Raw genomic sequence first — 17,413 nt, 5'->3', positions numbered from 1 at the left:
CATTGTTTTTAAACTTTTAATGACATGGTGCCACCTAGTGGTGAAATTGCTACATAGCTAATTTATATCAAGAATGTTTTCTGCCAAATACAGTTAGATCAGTCGCTGCAGAATGGCTGTCAACATACAGTTGACAAATTAACGGAGGAACTGAATGAGGGGATCCTGTAGCTCTGTTGTACTGTAAGGGGGCATCTATGAACATGTTGGGAGTGCAGTTGTCTCCTAAAATGGAGCACTCACTGGAAATCATAGCAAAGTGGCTCTTGGTGATCACTTTTACATTTTTAACATATTTGTCACGCATGGTCTCTTTCAGCAGGAAAGGGCGTGAGGGGTTACCCAATGGTTTAATGAATGAGGAAATGATGTGAATCATAAGCTATGACCTTTTCCAGACCACTACCCAACTTACTATGGAAAATTTTGAACCAATGTCATATACAGCCCTCCACACATAATCAAAACACCATTATCTTTAGTAATGGAATTTTCTTAGGGAAGAGTTGGGTTAGATAAGTCGATTGAACTTGCAGGAGTGAGGTTGTTTTATTTCACTGAGATAATTAATATTGTTTTTCCCTAAATTTGTCTGGACAATGGATTGACGCGGAAATAGTAATGCCAGGAACTTTCACATAAACACATATTACACCAGAAGTCATATACCGTTGTAACCATGTACGTATACAATTATACTGTACTCGCAATTGAAGCATAGTATCATACATTAAATGTTTACAATCACAAACTGCAAATTCCACCCATACGCAGTCCTTTACGAGATAGATGCTATTAGTAAACAACATTCAGATTGCTTCCGCTTGGTCAGCTGTCTACAACACCTGGAAAAATGTAGGGGTAAGACGATTGTATTTTCTATTTCAGCTAAATTGTATTTTTAAGATACAACCAGATGAAAATCATGGTTATGTGTTTATATAAACTTGTTTTGTGAGATGTGTTTCACGTTACAAAAGACGCATCAAAAATAGATGTAACATAATCCCCGATTGAATGCGTGCCACCCGAAGATCCCAGTAATGGTACAGTCCACAACACCCGGGTTTCCGCGCGAAAAGACGGCCCGCACGCGCGAATTGCATATAGCATCCATTCCACGAAACGGCAGGCACAGGACAGCTGCTCTGTCTGCTCAACTTCGGGTTTTACCCTGTTTTAACGGATTTTAAAGCCATTTTTATCTCTTTGTCTTACGCGTTTATATAGCTGTCTAGCATGCCAACCAGGACTTCCCTGTCGCTGCCGGAGGATGTCAGGAAAAGGTACATTGTCTTCATTAACCTTAGTGCTAAAATGTCCAACGTAGCATGCATGCAGCTTGCTGCCGCAAGTTAACGCAAATGACAAGCCTAAAACCACTGTAATCATCCGTCTTTGTGGTTGTCGTGAGACGCTTTACCTTTTGCTCGTGCTGCTAGCCCGCTGCGGCTAGCGTTAGCATGCTGCCACCTGACCATCGGAAACAATGCTGTGCCCAGTTACCGTTAGCACAGTTCATGGAGCTACTAGCTTGTTAGCGTCCTAGCATCCTAGCATGTTAGTGGCTGGAGCAACGCTTGGGATTTGGCGCCACTGAGAAAGTTTGGCTTTCGGCTTTGCTGCTCTTAACTTCGGTTGCGTTTAGTGAATGCTCGTATGTGGTTTACGTGCTGGTGGTTTCTGGGGAAGTCTGGCTGTCTTGCCGTGCCGATGTTTTGACATGTTCTTTGTTAACAGGCTGCAGGTGCTGGACGAGGATGGAGTTTCAGACGAGGTGAGTTTGTTGAAGCAACGCTTCTGGTGTTCATGTCCAGTCGTCCTTATTTTGACACTGGGTGGATTTAGAGGTCACAGGTCATGATTTTGTGGCTGTAAAGAATATCCTTGCTTAGTTGTAATGTGAATCAAGGACTGTCATCATTGTATTTGTATAGTTTCCCACAAATTTGTTTGCAGGTTTTGCACTTGTGAGGGATACCATTTAGAAGTATGATTTTTAAACATGCTTGTGCAGCAGTCAACAAATGGTATTTTGTAGTTTACATAATAAACATACTTTTTGTCTCGTATTTTTCAAGTGATTTAGGCTTGTGCTTTGGTTTTTATTCATGTATTTTTTTTCCCTTTTACTTTCAAGGTCAGTTAAGCTTTGTTAACAAGATATTTGTCTGTTCTTAATGTTAGGATAATGTGAAGGAGAAGCTCAGGCTGGTGCAGGACTTCCTGCATGTTGATGCTCAGGACTTACTGACCAACCTTGAGGAAAAGATGAAAAGCTCTGAGATCTCAATGGTTAGTGCCCTCATTTTTTAAGATTAATGAAACATCAATATTCTACAACTATGTTGCTCTTCAATTCATAATCTCCTGTCCGCAGGAGGTCTACATCTCTAAAGTAAAAGCCTTGTTGGGAAAAGAGCTTCATCTTGAAAATGGCTCACATGTTGATGATAGTGAGCAGAAAGAAAAGATGAATGGCTTCACAAATGGTTCCCACAAAGATGAAGATAATGAAGACACGAGCATGGATGTACAGGAGGAAGATGAGGCTCTGAAGTCACCAACTGCTAAAGGGAGGGGACGCAGGAGCAAGCTCAACTCCGACACCAAAAGTTAGCTCATATTAGTCTTTATTTGTAATTGTGTTTTTAAAAACGGAAATGATACAAAGAATTAAATGCTGCCCATTAATCGAGGTACAACTCTTCTTTCCAGAGTCTCCTGCCAGCACCAGAGTTACAAGAAACAGTGGAAAACAACCTACCATCACGTCAATGTTCTCCAAAGTGTGCGTACATAAATACTGTTTTACATTTTCACTTTTTGTTTTGTTTGTTTTTAACCAAGTAAAAAGGGTTTCATGAGTGCAAGGTATGCATTTTCTGTTTTAAAACGTACATCTGTGTTGCAGTCAAAAGCGCAAGTCTGAAGACCTGAATGGAGAAGCCACTAATGGACAAACTGAGCTGAAAAAGCAGGAAGAGGATTTAGAGGAGGTATGCCCCTGTCATTGATGGTTTAATGTCATTGAACTGCTACAATTCTCAACTTTCACCAGCAACATCATTACTCTTTTGAATCTCTTGTAGTCTCGCGAGGAGAAACGTCTTAAGGTGGACTCTGATGACAAGTAAGTCTTTTTTTTTTCTTTTTTAAACATTTAAATATTATTGCAATGGTGTGCATTGACTGATCCTGTTTCTCGATACAGCTCAGCTCCCGAAGATTCCAAGAGTGCGACTGTAAAGGCTGTTGCTGCTGCAAAAGTAAAGTTTTTGATTATTCACCTCTGTCAGTCGTGTTTCTGATGCACAGTATAGATGTTTAATTTTTTTCTTTTGTTTTTTTGCAGACCCCGCCCCCCAAATGTCCAGACTGCAGACAATACTTGGATGATTCTGACCTCAAGTTCTTTCAAGGAGATCCTGATACTGCGGTGAGAATTTAAACAAGTGGAAGGTGGTGAAGATGAGTCATGGATTCACTTACAATGACTGAACAATTCTGCTACTATTTTCAGCTGGATGAACCAGAAATGTTAACAGATGAGCGCCTCTCCCTGTTTGACGCAAACGAAGATGGATTTGAGAGTTATGAGGACCTGCCACAGCACAAGATTACAAATTTCAGGTGCAGTTTCTCAAAGATGCGCCTTTAAAAAAAAAAAAAAAAATAAAAATTAGTTGATATTGGTTTATTCAGTTGGCGTGTTAGTGCTTTTATTTTTGCAGCTCTTGAGGTCTCATCGGTAAAAGCATCAACTTTATTTTGCTTCGCAGTGTGTACGACAAGCGTGGCCACCTTTGTCCCTTTGACTCTGGCCTGATTGAGAAGAACGTTGAGCTCTACTTCAGTTGTGTGGTCAAACCCATCTACGATGACAACCCCTGCTTGGATGGTGAGACCCATGTTAACTTTTTTTTGTTTCTGTTTCCTGTGGGTGGCTTTCAAAAATGGTTCATCTGTTAGGAAGCAGTGGCTTTTATTCACATCCAGTAATTGTGAATATGCTTTTTATTTGGAGTCTAACTTGATTCCACTCTGAATTTAAATTTGTGCTGTTTTGGGTCTCTTTATTAGCTCCTGAGTGAAATCTCTGTGTTTTTTTTGTTACCAAATGCTTAATTATTTTCATTAGTTGGCCTCTAAAGGGTGAAGAGCAGATTGTGTGCAAAAGTATTTAAAGAAACTTTCTATTAATGCAACAAATGAGTAAATGAGCTGAAATAAGGCGTATGGGTGCGTCAGACTTCGTGATAATTATCTGCAGGTTCACCACTGAAAAAGAGACATTATTCTAAAAATAATGATGTAGACATTTTAGCCTGGGAGCTGGTTATTGTTTTGTTTTTTAATTTGCTGGAGCCATAAATAAGCTGAATGTAAACCTCAGAGTATTTTCACTGTCTCGTTAGGGGGTGTTCCTGCCAAGAAGCTTGGACCCATTAACGCCTGGTGGATCACTGGGTTTGATGGTGGAGAAAAAGCTTTAATTGGTTTCACTACAGGTAAAAGGTCAAGCTGTCGTTTATTAAATTTGACTGAACCCCCCCCCCCCCGTCACATTCTAACAGTTTTTCTCCAATATTGCAGCGTTTGCTGATTATATCCTGATGCATCCCAGTGAAGAATACGCACCCATTTTCGCACTGATGCAGGAGAAAATCTATATGAGCAAGATCGTGGTGGAATTTCTCCAGAAAAACCCCGATGCCACTTATGAGGACCTTCTCAACAAGATCGAGGTGAGGACATGACAAAGTATCCCAGGGGGCCACAAGTGGCAACTTCTCCTACATAGCATAATTTTCCACTTGTGTCCTATTCATGAAGCCGCTAAGAAGAAAACAGAAATCATGCTAATGAAGTGGTGAGCTTGACTTGATTGCTGTGTATGACATCATGTTTCATAATGAATTCAGGATGTCAGCTGGTCATTAATTGGTATGTCAGTGAATGTTGAGATACTCATCAGTGTGCAGAGGCTCAACAACCTGACTGTCTTCGTTCCTCCGGCCCTCAGACAACGGTGCCTCCTGCAGGACTAAACTTCAACTGCTTCACTGAAGACACGCTGCTGCGTCACGCCCAGTTTGTGGTGGAGCAGGTCGAAAGTTACGATGAAGCCGGCGACTCGGATGAGCAGCCCATCATCGTCACTCCCTGCATGAGAGACCTGATCAAGCTGGCGGGAGTCACTCTGGGCAAAAGGTACAGGAACATGTTGGTCCTCCCCTTAATTCAGCTAATCTCAGCTGGATGTTTTGAAAAGGTCCCGAACCACTGGGCTTTGATGCATAAAACTAAACTTTATCAGTAGAATAGAGCACATGCTACATTTAATTTACATAAACTCTCAGTCTTTGCTTTGCCTGGTTTCTTCATTGGCAGCTTAGGATTTGACGTCCATTTAATTTTGCTTATGTGACTGCTTCTTGTTCTCCCTAATGTCTATCTAACCCTCCTTTGACATCCCCTACTGCAGCATGCTGCTGTACTGGTAGGTAGGCCTTGATGTGAATGCATCTTTAGCTTGTATGGTGGTGTGTAGTGAGAAGCATCTAGAAGCTACATGGACAAAATGAGCATACCAGAGTTCATGCTAGAAACTAATAAGCCACCTTTTTTTATATATATATATAAAATTGGTTTGTCTTTGAGGTTTAGACTTTCTAACCAAGGCCTTCTGCAGCAAACCCAACAGTGTGGAGGATGAATGATTATCCGATGTTGTCCAGTTAATTGTAAAGTACATGCCCCCACATTAGAGCCAGGCTTGTAGGTAACTATTCTAAGTCCCAAGTTCCCTTTACATGTTCCACAAGGAGCTGGTGGTAGTCTTTGTATAAATACAGGATATATTGGGCTTAATTCAAGTATATTCTTGGTTGTAGGGGTGGCAAGGACTTAAAATGTAGGTCCAAAATTTGCACCAAAAATATTTTTCACATTTTTATTGACATTGTAACGGACTGAAATGACACTTGACCTCCAAAACTCTTTAAAATATTACGGTCTGGATAAGACCTGAGCATGAAGAAACAGAAAAGCAACTCAGTTGGCCAGGTAATCATTGTACACTGTTTGACAAAGGCCACATTGTTTGAGATTAATTGTCTTGGCCACATCTAACAGGAACTCTGCATTTTACACCTTTTTACTGTGCCTGTCTGGTTTTAGTTGCTTGTTTTAAAATTGCATGGCCTGATGCTGTGGTGTGTTGACGGCCAGGGGCTTCATAATGCCATTGCTCCACATATCATCAGGTGTGTGTACCAAACCAAACGGATCGCTTCCTGAATGCCAACGTTTCTATGTTGACAGGAGAGCTGCCAGACGACAAGCCATTCGTCACCCTACAAAGATAGAGAAGGACAGTAAAGGGCCGACTAAAGCGACCACAACCAAGCTCGTCTACCAGATCTTTGATACCTTCTTCTCTGATCAGATTGAGCAGAATGATAAAGAGAGCGGGGGGCTCAAAAGACAGCGTTGTGGTGTCTGTGAGGTGAGTGATTCTGATGGGGAAACCCAAGTGTTTTTGCCTCGCAAACTCTGTACCTCTCAATAAAAGGCAATCCACATTTCTTGTCTTAGGTTTGTCAATCTCCTGACTGCGGCAAGTGCGCAGCTTGCAAGGACATGATCAAATTTGGAGGAAGTGGCAAAAGCAAGCAGGCTTGCAAGCAGAGACGGTGAGTGTCTGTACCTTTTTTGGATGTTTTTCCACTAAGTTTTGTTTATCTGCACTGTACCCTAGAAACATCAGTGCCTGACAGAATCGAGTTAACATGTACTGTTGCAGCGCCGCGGTATATCTATCTATAGCCCTTGATTCCAGCTTTGCCAATCATGCTTAGATGCCCAAACCTTGCTGTAAAGGAGGCTGAGGATGATGAGAACATTGAGGAGGAAGATGTGCCAGTGGAGAAGTCGAAAAAGGTTTCTCATGCTAAGAGAAAGAAGCAGACCCAGTGCAAACTGACATGGATCGGAGACCCTATTCAGGTACCTGGTTTATCCCCTTTGTGGATTTTTTTTAATTTTGCTGACACGTGACAATCTGGCACAGACCAATTTCACATCTCTGTCTCTTTAATGGCCTTCAGTCTGAGGGGAAGAAGCAGTATTACAAGAAGGTCTGTGTGAATGATGAAGTGCTGGAAGTGGGAGACTGTGTCTCTGTGTCATCAGAGGACCCGTCCATTCCTCTGTATCTGGCCAGGTACGGCACGTGTAAACCTTTCTTTTTCCTTTTTTTTTTTTTTTTTTCAATCACCTCTTGTCCCAATGGCGTGTATTAACCTATGATTTATATGTAACCTACCAGGATCACGTCACTGTGGGAGGACAACAATGGGAAGATGTTTCATGCCCACTGGTTCCTCCGTGGGATTCACACGGTGCTGGGAGAGTCCTCTGATCCGCTGGAGCTGGTCATCGTGGATGAGTGTGAGGACATGCTGCTCAACTATGTACAAGGCAAAGTCAATGTCATGTATAAGGCCCCGTCTAACAACTGGTTCATGGAGGTATGTCAACTCTGCAGTTGGTTAATTTCAGTGTGTTTTTTTTGTTTGTTTGTTTGTTTTTTTGTTTTTTTTCCTTCTATTAATTTGACTCTTTGTCCTTCAGGGTGGCTTGGATGTTGACATCAAGGTAATTGAGGATGACGGGAAGAGTTTCTTCTATCAGTTCTGGTACGATACAGATTTTGCCCGCTTTGAGATGCCTCCCAAGACCACACCATCAGAGGACTGCAAGTTCAAGTAAGCCCCACCCACATCCTCTGCAGGTGTGATCATCAGTCTTCTTTTCTCAATTGTTGTCAGTACGGTCTGTTTTTTGTGCTCAGGTTCTGTGGCAGCTGTGTCAGGATAAAGGAGAGAGAGGAGCAGGAAAAGCCTCGTGCATTTGAACTGATCAACGATGAAGACGACGCCCGGGCTCTGTATGCTTTGGCCTGCTTTCAAGGGGAGCAGTTCAGAGTGGGAGACAGTGTCTATCTGCCTCCTGAAGCCTTTAATTTCAGGTGAGTAAACCAATTTACTGAACTTCCTGAAAACAAGAAAGCTCTGATTCTCATTACTTATGTCCTGTGCTTTCAGTGTGAAGCCTGCTAGTCCAGTGAAGCGCTCCCATAGGAAAGAAGATGTCGATGAGGATTTGTATCCAGAGTATTACAGGAAGTCCTCAGACTACATCAAGGGATCAAACCTAGATGCTCCTGAACCCTTCCGCATTGGCCGCATCAAGGAGATCTTTAGTCACAGGCGTAGTAACGGGAAACCTGACATGTCAGAGGTTAAACTACGGCTGTACAAGTTCTACAGGTAAAATAGACGACAGTTAAGACAGTCTGATACAAATGGCAGATCAAAGTCTTAAATGAACCACTTTTATCCTCCCCCAGGCCTGAGAACACTCACAAAGGTGTCAAAGCCAGTTACCACACGGATATCAATCAGCTTTATTGGAGTGATGAGGAAGTGACTGTCAGCATGTCTGAGGTACTCGGCCGCTGTCAGGTAGAATACGGAGAAGACCTGAATGAGCCGGTCCAGGAGTATTCCAGTGGTGGACCCGACCGCTTCTATTTTCTGGAGGTACAGACGTCAGTCCTGTTTAGACGGTGTTGTATCAGCTGGTGTGTCAACTTGATTGAACGCTAATATATTGTCGCGCTAAACCTTGAAGGTGTTGAAACATTTTCATGGCAGTGTTAACTCTCTTATCTCAGGCTTATAACGCCAAGGCAAAAAGCTTTGAAGACCCTCCAAATTATGCTCGCTCTGCTGTCCATAAAGGCAAAGGAAAGGGCAAAGGGAAAGGTAAAACACATGACAAGAAGGATTGATACATTCTCTTTAAAATTTAGGCAACTGGTAATATTATTCCCCCGATTTTATTTTTTTTAAAAGGTAAAGGCAAAGGGAAGGCAGCGGTACAGGAACCGCAGGACCATCAGAATGAACTGCAGGCTTTTAAAGTGCCCAAATATCGCACACTGGATGTGTTCTCTGGCTGTGGAGGACTTTCTGAAGGCTTCCACCAGGCTGGTAAATAGTGCCATTCCACCCATGAAGTAAAAAAAAAAAAAAAAAATCAAAACTCAACCATGACTTGCTCTTAGGTGTCTCTGAGACCGAGTGGGCCATAGAGATGTGGGAGCCTGCAGCTCAGGCATTCAGGCTCAACAACCCCGGCACTACAGTGTTCACTGAAGACTGCAACGTCCTGCTGAAGCTGGTGATGTCCGGTGAGAAGACCAATTCCCTTGGACAGAAGCTGCCTCAGAAGGGTGACGTGGAAATGCTGTGTGGAGGACCTCCTTGCCAAGGCTTCAGTGGGATGAACCGCTTCAACTCACGGACTTACTCGAAGTTCAAGAACTCTTTGGTGGTCTCCTATCTCAGGTATGTGGGTTGTGAGAGCAGGCTCCTAAATTTGTGAGAGAATCACCGGCTTTACTGTTCGGTGTGGCCCAGTTATATCACCGAGAGAAACTTTTCTTTGTTGCAGTTACTGTGACTACTACAGACCCAAGTTCTTCCTCCTGGAGAATGTCAGGAACTTTGTCTCATTCAAAAGCTCCATGGTCCTGAAGCTGACTCTACGCTGCCTTGTGCGAATGGGCTACCAGTGCACTTTTGGTGTCCTTCAGGTGGGTTTGACACAACAAAGTATTGTCTCATCTGCAGAATCATCTCATCTAGATAGTGTGGCGCTCTGTATGATCATTTAAGACCAGGGGAATGAGGTCTGACCACGCTGAGCGTTACCTGAGTCACTACACATCCAAAACCACCTTTCAGCTGAAAATACAGGGGGACGAGTATTAACCAGTGGGTTGGTGGGTTCAACTCTTAACAGCTTGGTGCGGTGTATCTGGCTCATGTTTATGAAACTTGATAATATTTATGAAATGGTCAAACGCCTTCTTTTCTGTGGCTTTATGATTGACTCTTCTAACTTCTCTCAGGCAGGACAGTATGGCGTGGCCCAGACCCGCCGCAGGGCCATCATCCTCGCTGCTGCTCCTGGAGAGAAGCTGCCACGCTACCCTGAGCCTCTGCATGTGTTTGCTCCCAGAGCGTGCTCTCTGAGCGTGGTGGTGGATGAGAAGAAATACGTCAGCAATGTCACGCGGTAATCTAAACGTCCCACGGATGCACACTCCTCAGACACTCCTCGGTGTACATTTGATGACCTCCCATCTTCTTGCAGTGGTAACGGAGGAATCTACAGGACCATCACAGTCAGAGACACCATGTCTGATCTGCCTGAGATTCGTAACGGTGCTGCTGCTTTGGAGATCTCTTACAATGGGGAGCCTCAGTCTTGGTTCCAACGGCAGATCAGAGGAACGCAGTACCAGCCAATCCTCCGAGATCACATCTGCAAGGTGAGCTGTAGGTTTACTGTTCACCAGCGCACAACTGATTGAGATGAGTGTATAACAAGAAGCCTGACCATGACCTTCTCAGGACATGAGTGCTCTGGTTGAGGGGCGGATGCGTCATATCCCCTTGGCTCCAGGCTCCGACTGGAGGGATCTGCCCAACATTGAGGTTCGACTGAAAGATGGCACAATGACCAAGAAACTCCGGTACACACACTCCGATAAAAAGAATGGACGCAGCAGCACTGGTGCGCTCAGAGGCGTCTGCACTTGCGCAGGAGGTAGGAAGTTTTGGACATGAATCTGAAAAATGAGGCCTGCGTGTATGAGCGTAAACGTGTAATGATACATGTATGCTGTGTTGTAGGAAAGCCTTGCGACCCTGCAGACCGGCAGTTTAACACCCTGATCCCCTGGTGTCTGCCTCACACCGGCAACCGCCACAATCACTGGGCCGGACTCTACGGCCGGTTGGAGTGGGACGGCTTCTTCAGCACGACCGTCACCAATCCTGAGCCGATGGGAAAGCAGGTACACGTGGAAGTTAAAAGCAATGATGGTGCGAAATGCAACGTGGGACAGCTCAATGGGGATCTTCAATTCTTGTTTCTTCATGCCAGGGCCGTGTCCTCCATCCTGAGCAACACCGAGTGGTCAGCGTGAGGGAGTGTGCTCGCTCTCAGGGATTCCCAGACACCTACCGCTTCTTTGGAAACATTCTGGATAAGCACCGACAGGTAAACAAATCACATATTTTCAGCAAGAAGCCATGGTGGCGCTAAATTCTGGGTTGGCCTACAACACAAAATGGTGTCCCTGTGCTTATTGTTTCATCTAGTTTGGCTAGTTGAGGGATCACCAAGTGTTTTAATCTTTGTACATTGTTCATGACGCAAGCTGCTCTGAAATGAAGCCATGGCGTTTAAATGCCTTTGAGCATACGTTTATTAACCATTGTAGAAAAAAGAGACATCTTGGTTTTTGAAATTATAACAAAGTGCAGGAAGCTCCCAGGCTCAGCTGCATGTCTTACAAAATCAAACGAAAACTTAAACTGATTAATAGCTCCCTAAAGTTTGCTAAAGTAAACAGTTTTCCAAAATTGCAATATCACTGAAATGTTATTTTGTTCCAACAAAGTGCAGGACATTGAAATAAAAAAAAGCTTCCTGAAGTTTTTATAAAGTAAGTAAAATAATTCTCTAGCCATCCCCTCAACATGCTTTCCTGTAATCAAACTAACCGAATTTCACTCTTTCTCACACACACACACACACACACACACACTTCCGTTATCACGACTATTTCCCTATCAATATTATCAGCAACCTTGTTTAAAGTGATTAACAGACACGTCTGGAGGGACTGCGAACCAGCAGTGCTGTGGGTGGGGATAGTGCTGGAGACAGAGTAGTGACTGCAGACAGAGAGGCGCGGCTGCATCAGAGCCACAATAACAGTTGTAAATTGGTCTCTTATCGGCCGTGGGATTTTTAAAGGCTGATGCCGATATGCCTCAAAGTGCAGAATATCAGCACTGATAATCGGCCTATCCTTACTTAACGCTTCACCTGTTGTTGCCCTCCAGGTTGGAAACGCTGTGCCGCCTCCTTTGTCCAGGGCCATCGGCCTGGAGATTAAGAAGTGTGTCATTGAGAGAGTGAAGGGGGAACAAGAATCAGGTGACTCTCGTTGGTCTGAAATCTCGTATCACAAGTCACTAATACTTGATCCTAACGTGCGTCTCTTCTCTACAGAGAACATCAAACAAGAGAAGCTGGAGGTCTCTGATTAGTGATTTGTTCCTCTCAACAAGAATCGGTTCCATTAATCCTGATGTCAGTCTCTTTTGGAATAGACTGGCGTTCAGCTGTGTCACTTAGTGGCCATGTGGACATTCTGTGCAGTGCCATTCCATGTTGAGTTTTAAATGTGCTTTTAATCATGACGTTGGGGAGACGTTCACCTAATGTTGGATAAATTGTATGTAGTTTTTATATGTAATATTTCAAATAAAGCTCTTATGAATCGGAGCATTTGTATGTTTTCAAAGTGGATATTTGAGAAAATGACAGGCGGTGAAGCATTAAAGGGACAGTTCACCCTAAAAGTGGGCATTTCAGTCGTCTTTTCACAGTCACGCAGATTGAAGGTTGGGGTGTTTTTTATTTGTTTGTTTTTTTTTTTTAGTCCACAATTCTCTAACGCAGCTGGAGTTCCTCAGGAAAAGGCCATGCAGGAATCTCCCAAGTTCACTTTAAAAATAAGATGTCAATTCAGATACCTTTTATTGCCATTTGTGTCGCACAAACATAGGAGTTTGGTTTGACGTTAAACATGAGTGCATTCATTTTCTTTTTTTTTTTCACGAAGAAAAAAAGCACACGACAACAGTGTAATCAAAATAAATACAAAGTGCATAGTTATAGTTTGTCGTGCAAGAATGTTCCCGGTGACGTAGTGCTGGTGACACTAGGGGGCAACGGTGGACGGGGAGCCAGAGTCATTAAGGAGTCTGGTAGCAGAGGGGAAAGAACTTTCTATGGCGGGCCTTCGTGGCCTTTGGCAGTCACAACCTTCTACCAGAGAGTAGCAGGGTGAGGAGGCCGTGGCCAGGGTGGGAGGGGTCAGCCATGATTTTCCTTGCCCTCTTCAGTGCCCTGGTGGGGTGCAGGGACTTGAGGGCAGAGGATGGCCAATCACCCTCTCTGCAGAGCGAATCACCCGCTGCAGCTTGGAGATGTCTTTGGCAGCAGGGAACCAGGGGATGGAGTGCGTGAGGATGGACTCTACAATCGCCGTGTAGAACTGCACCATCATGAGCCTCGGCATCCTGAACCTCTTCAGTTGCCGAAGGAAGAACAGCCTCTGCTGGGCCTTCTTCAGGAGGGCCATGATGTTCAGGTCCCGAGACATCGTTATGCCAAGGAACTGGCATGACTCCACCTGAGTCACCTGAGTGTCTCCCAGTGTGATGGGAGGAGGAGGGGCTGCCTTTGTGGAAATCCACCACCATCTCCACTGTCTTAAGAGCATTAAGCTCCAAGTTGTTGGTACAACACCAACCCTGCAGCCGCTCTCTCCTGTAGGCTGTCTCATCACCTCTGGAGATGAGACCAACCAGGGTGGTATCGTCCGCAAACTTGAGGAGCTTGACAGACGGAGGGAAACACAGCTGTTGGTGTACATGGAGAACAGCAGTGGGGACAGGACACAGCCCTGCGGGGAACCGGTACTGGTGGACCTAGAGCTGGAAATGTTCTTCCCAAGCTTCACCCGCTGGGACCTGTTGGTCAAGAAGTCCGTTATGCACTTGCGAGTGGCACTGCCGCCATGTTTTTGGCCTCCCTGCTCCCCGTAGCCCAAAAAATTAGTGGGAACCAGCACCAGCTGAATCACCTGAGTACACTGGAGAGTCTCCTTCATACTTAAAGCTGTTTTGTCAGTATGCAGCAAAACTAGTGTGTATTTAACCAATCAGCTGTTACAATAAATGGAGAAATGGTCACTATAACCAAAAAATAAATAGTTATTTTAAACGTTTACCAGGAAAAAATTATGGCTTGAATATAGATTTATAGAGCGTTTGAGTCAGAGTTAATTTCAAGACAAACTAAAAGAAAAATACACTTAAGTCAACTGTAACATTGATTCTCTTTATTTCATGAACAGCCATATTTTACCACGACAATAAAACCTGGCATCTGAAGGAATATTTGGATGGATTCCTCAGTTGTTTGACGGTCTGTGAAGAAAATTAAAACAAGATTAGCTTCAGGAGTGAACAACGCCGTTTTGACATTCAAGCCATTGGTTTAAAAAACAAAACATACTTGGCCCATTCAACGTTGAGAATAAGGTGATCGTATCCAAATCCTGACACTCCAGCAATGGCTCTGGCAGCGTCCTCCCGACGGTGGAAGCTGATGAAGGCGAAGCCCTGCAGGAATCAAAGTGAGCTGCTGTCATTTACAACAGTCCAGACGTCGTTGAGCCATCCCCCAAATTACATCGGTGCCTTAAAATCAAGTCGCGTGGATCTACGGACGTCCGCCAAGGGTCGTGAATGGTGCTGCCCGGCTCTGTGTTTCTCCTCCATTCGCCAGTTACAGGAGTCGCATCCATTCACATGACGACTTTCATCACATTTAAGGGTTTTAAACTGGATTTGGATTGAATAGCTTCAGAAAGGATGCAATTGTGATTTAATAAATTGAATCAGACTATGCAGACAACCAGCATTATAAAAAGATCCTAGATCGCCATTAAGAACCCCAAACTGCGTCCCTACACAGGATTTAAGATCACATTTACACCGTTTCTGTGAGCACTGACCTTTGACTGTCCTGTGTTCTTGTCTTTTGCCAGATAGATTCTAGAGATGGAACCAAATGGCCTGAAGAGCTCCTGCAAGTCCGTCTCACGGGTGTCCTCGGACAGGTTGGTCACGCGGATGGTGGCGTTGTCATCAGCTGTCGGTGGGCGAGGATTTAAAAATAACAACAAAAAACAAGCCGTTAAAAACGCGGGAGAATATTTTGCAATATGGGGATGTCTGAAAGTACAGAAGGTTGTATTTGAAAGAGGTCGCTGCATAGTGACTCAAGAACAGAAATGATGTGAGTAAGTAAAGCCACATACACCCACCCCTGCGGTTAGGCTGCATGGACTCCCCTCGCCGTGTGCCTCCGTCCCGCAGGCTCGGAGGCACGTACTTGCCAGTCTTGCTCTGCGCAGGCTGCGCCGGCTCTGGCTCCGCTGGTGAAATCAGATGACAAGCAGGACATCAGTCATGAGCAGGCAAGTTTCTGACTGGACAGAAAATCCAAACGAGATCATGTGAACGGTTGGTACCAGAGCCAGCGGGCTTGTCTTTGTCTCCGGTGGACAGGCCCAGCTGCTCAGCCAGCTCTTTCTGCATGGGGCCCAGAGTGTCCTTGTACGGACAGCGGGTGGTCCAATGGTCGCCTTTGCAAATACGGCAAGACACGATCTTTTGTCCTTTCAGTTTGTTCATTGGATCCTCATCCTGGTCTTGGGCATTCAAATCCTGCAAGAGGCAAGTCGATGGAGTCAGTAACAGAGGCGCGTGTATCAGACCCCTAGCACGCGGTGGCGGGACCGGCAGAAAAAACTGAACAGAGACAGATCAAATCAGTTCTTCACCTCTTTGCTGGAAATGAAGGTCATGAAGACGTCATCGCTGACTGTGGTGGTGGCAACATTGGGACCAGGCGCATCGAACTCCGAGTTACCAAATTTCTTCCAGTTCTGAGAGAAAAGAGCGATATCTTCAATGTCACATGACTCCAGAGAACAACACATCAACTAGAATCTCCTTAAAAAAAAAAACAACCTTTCTCCTTGCAACAGCTTTGGAGGCTTTTCTTGTCTCGATCTTGAACGTCCGGACAATCTGGGGATGAAATTGATGACACGTGCCAACATTTATAAAAAATATAAATACTTTCACAGCAACAGGTTTTGCTTCCCATCAGTAGGATCAAACTCTTTGTGAACTTGGCGCTACGTCACTTAAAGCTTGAGTAGCTTTTCATCCATTGAGATGATTAAGAAAGGAAATTAACAAATACAGCACTTAAAAAAACACTGAACAAACACAAATTACCTTGAACTTCTTTCCATCTTCCTCATCTATTTTGTATTCTGTGATAGTTTTTATATTTCCTTTGATGGTTTCCTTAGGTGATGGCAGTGTCCCTGGTAAAAGATTAAAATGTTCACTCAAATGTGACTTGGATAAAAGAAATGTTAAGCTGAAGACAATTTACCCCGACAATCACAGCATATTTCACGGTTAGCCAGCGGTAACTGGTCCCGGTTCCTATACAGCATCAGAACTTAACACAAGAGATTTGTTTTTCTAAATCTAATAGTATTGTCCAACAGAATTCAATGTGTCCTAATGAAGGCACATTTATGTAAATGTTTAAACAACCTCAAATATTAATTGAAGTCCTGCATTACGTTAAATATCTAGTGCCACATTGCTTATTTGCTAAATTGACGTTAGCCGTTCCATATGAACGCCCCTGCTAACGTCACTATGCACAGACCGAAGCATCTGTCCATGTATACATGATCAGAAAGTTATCATTGTCAGCTAAAAGCAACTAAACAACGGTATTCTCGCGATATTGTTATGATAAACATCTCGTATCAAACTTCATCCAGACTCGTGTTATACGTAGGAGAACCACGTGGAATTGCTAGCGGCCGAACCGGCCTCATCCAGCGGACACCAGGCTACAGGCGCCGTGCTAATAGAAGCTAACGAGCGCTTTACCTTCATCGCCTTCCTCCTCGACTTGGTCCGCCCAGCTGGGCTTGGAGCTGGGGAAAGATTTACACACACACACGCGGTTACATCCAGGAAAGTCGGCAGGTATCGTTGAAAGTTTATGAGGTAAACGAGAATACATAAAAAAAAACTCACTCGTCGTATTCGTTCGACGGCATCCTCTCGGCTAGCTTAGCTCCAGGACCGTATAGAGTGTAGCACCGAGAGGGAAGCCGCCACAAACACCGACTTCCGGCACATGAACTTCACAATAAAGGCACAGCACCTATTAAAGGTTCGGTTTCAAAATAAGATACTGCCCTTTTAATTAAACCAAGCTCCTAACAAATATTTATTTATTTAAAAGTGGAATTTTGATGTAAACCAAAGGAATGTTTTGCTTGATAATGTGGGAAATTTGGCTGCGCCTACGACGGAGGATGAAGAATGGAAATTTAAAAAGGAGTTTAACTTTATGTCTTGTAGACAAAACTATTTTGCGACAATGGTGATTGCAGAGGAATCGATGGTGATTTCAAAGGAATCACCATCACCATTGTTCATCAAAATTCTTCACGTTGTCAGAATTTTGTGCATTTTGTTGAATTTTGGTACAAGTGAGGGACAAAAACATGGCCCACTGGTGCTGTGCCCAGAACAAAAATATGCAAAATATCTAACTTTAACCTTACCAACCCTAAGGACCC

The 17,413-nt window shown here is 44.1% G+C and overlaps 2 protein-coding genes across 3 annotated transcripts; one reads left to right on the top strand and one right to left on the bottom strand.

Moving 5' to 3' along the window:
* The first annotated feature begins 1,097 nt into the window (after window positions 1-1,097).
* Window positions 1,098-12,494, top strand: dnmt1 (DNA (cytosine-5-)-methyltransferase 1). The gene is made up of 34 exons (XM_086184213.1): window positions 1,098-1,286; window positions 1,741-1,777; window positions 2,188-2,295; window positions 2,381-2,615; window positions 2,719-2,791; window positions 2,915-2,999; window positions 3,093-3,133; window positions 3,215-3,269; window positions 3,356-3,439; window positions 3,524-3,633; window positions 3,783-3,901; window positions 4,419-4,511; window positions 4,597-4,748; window positions 5,027-5,214; window positions 6,328-6,511; window positions 6,601-6,698; window positions 6,864-7,011; window positions 7,113-7,228; window positions 7,334-7,535; window positions 7,639-7,772; window positions 7,859-8,035; window positions 8,112-8,336; window positions 8,417-8,609; window positions 8,744-8,834; window positions 8,925-9,062; window positions 9,137-9,419; window positions 9,526-9,667; window positions 9,986-10,152; window positions 10,231-10,408; window positions 10,491-10,686; window positions 10,773-10,936; window positions 11,026-11,142; window positions 11,994-12,087; window positions 12,163-12,494. Exons 1-34 carry the CDS (start codon window positions 1,240-1,242, stop codon window positions 12,198-12,200), a joined length of 4,512 nt encoding a protein of 1,503 aa, XP_086040339.1. The 5' UTR covers window positions 1,098-1,239; the 3' UTR covers window positions 12,201-12,494.
* A 1,546-nt stretch (window positions 12,495-14,040) lies between these two features.
* On the bottom strand, window positions 14,041-16,973 carry eif3g (eukaryotic translation initiation factor 3, subunit G). Of its 2 annotated transcripts, none has more exons than XM_086186390.1 (10): window positions 16,863-16,973; window positions 16,713-16,759; window positions 16,035-16,126; window positions 15,762-15,821; window positions 15,572-15,676; window positions 15,260-15,455; window positions 15,047-15,163; window positions 14,741-14,877; window positions 14,239-14,345; window positions 14,041-14,150 (listed from the first exon to the last, which is right to left on the bottom strand). In XM_086186390.1, the coding sequence occupies exons 1-10, from the start codon at window positions 16,883-16,885 to the stop codon at window positions 14,135-14,137; spliced, it is 900 nt and encodes a 299-aa protein (XP_086042516.1). In that variant the 5' UTR covers window positions 16,886-16,973; the 3' UTR covers window positions 14,041-14,134. The 2 variants fall into 2 exon arrangements, with proteins under 2 accessions (XP_086042516.1, XP_086042517.1); XM_086186391.1 differs by having other exon boundaries at window positions 15,053-15,163.
* Window positions 16,974-17,413: the final 440 nt, after the last annotated feature.

Source organism: Aulostomus chinensis, chromosome 18, assembly GCF_037954235.1.
Source record: "Aulostomus chinensis isolate RoL2024-O1b breed Wild chromosome 18, RoL_Achi_v1.0, whole genome shotgun sequence".
NCBI lineage: Eukaryota > Metazoa > Chordata > Actinopteri > Syngnathiformes > Aulostomidae > Aulostomus > Aulostomus chinensis.
This window is presented reverse-complemented; position numbering and strand designations above follow the sequence as displayed.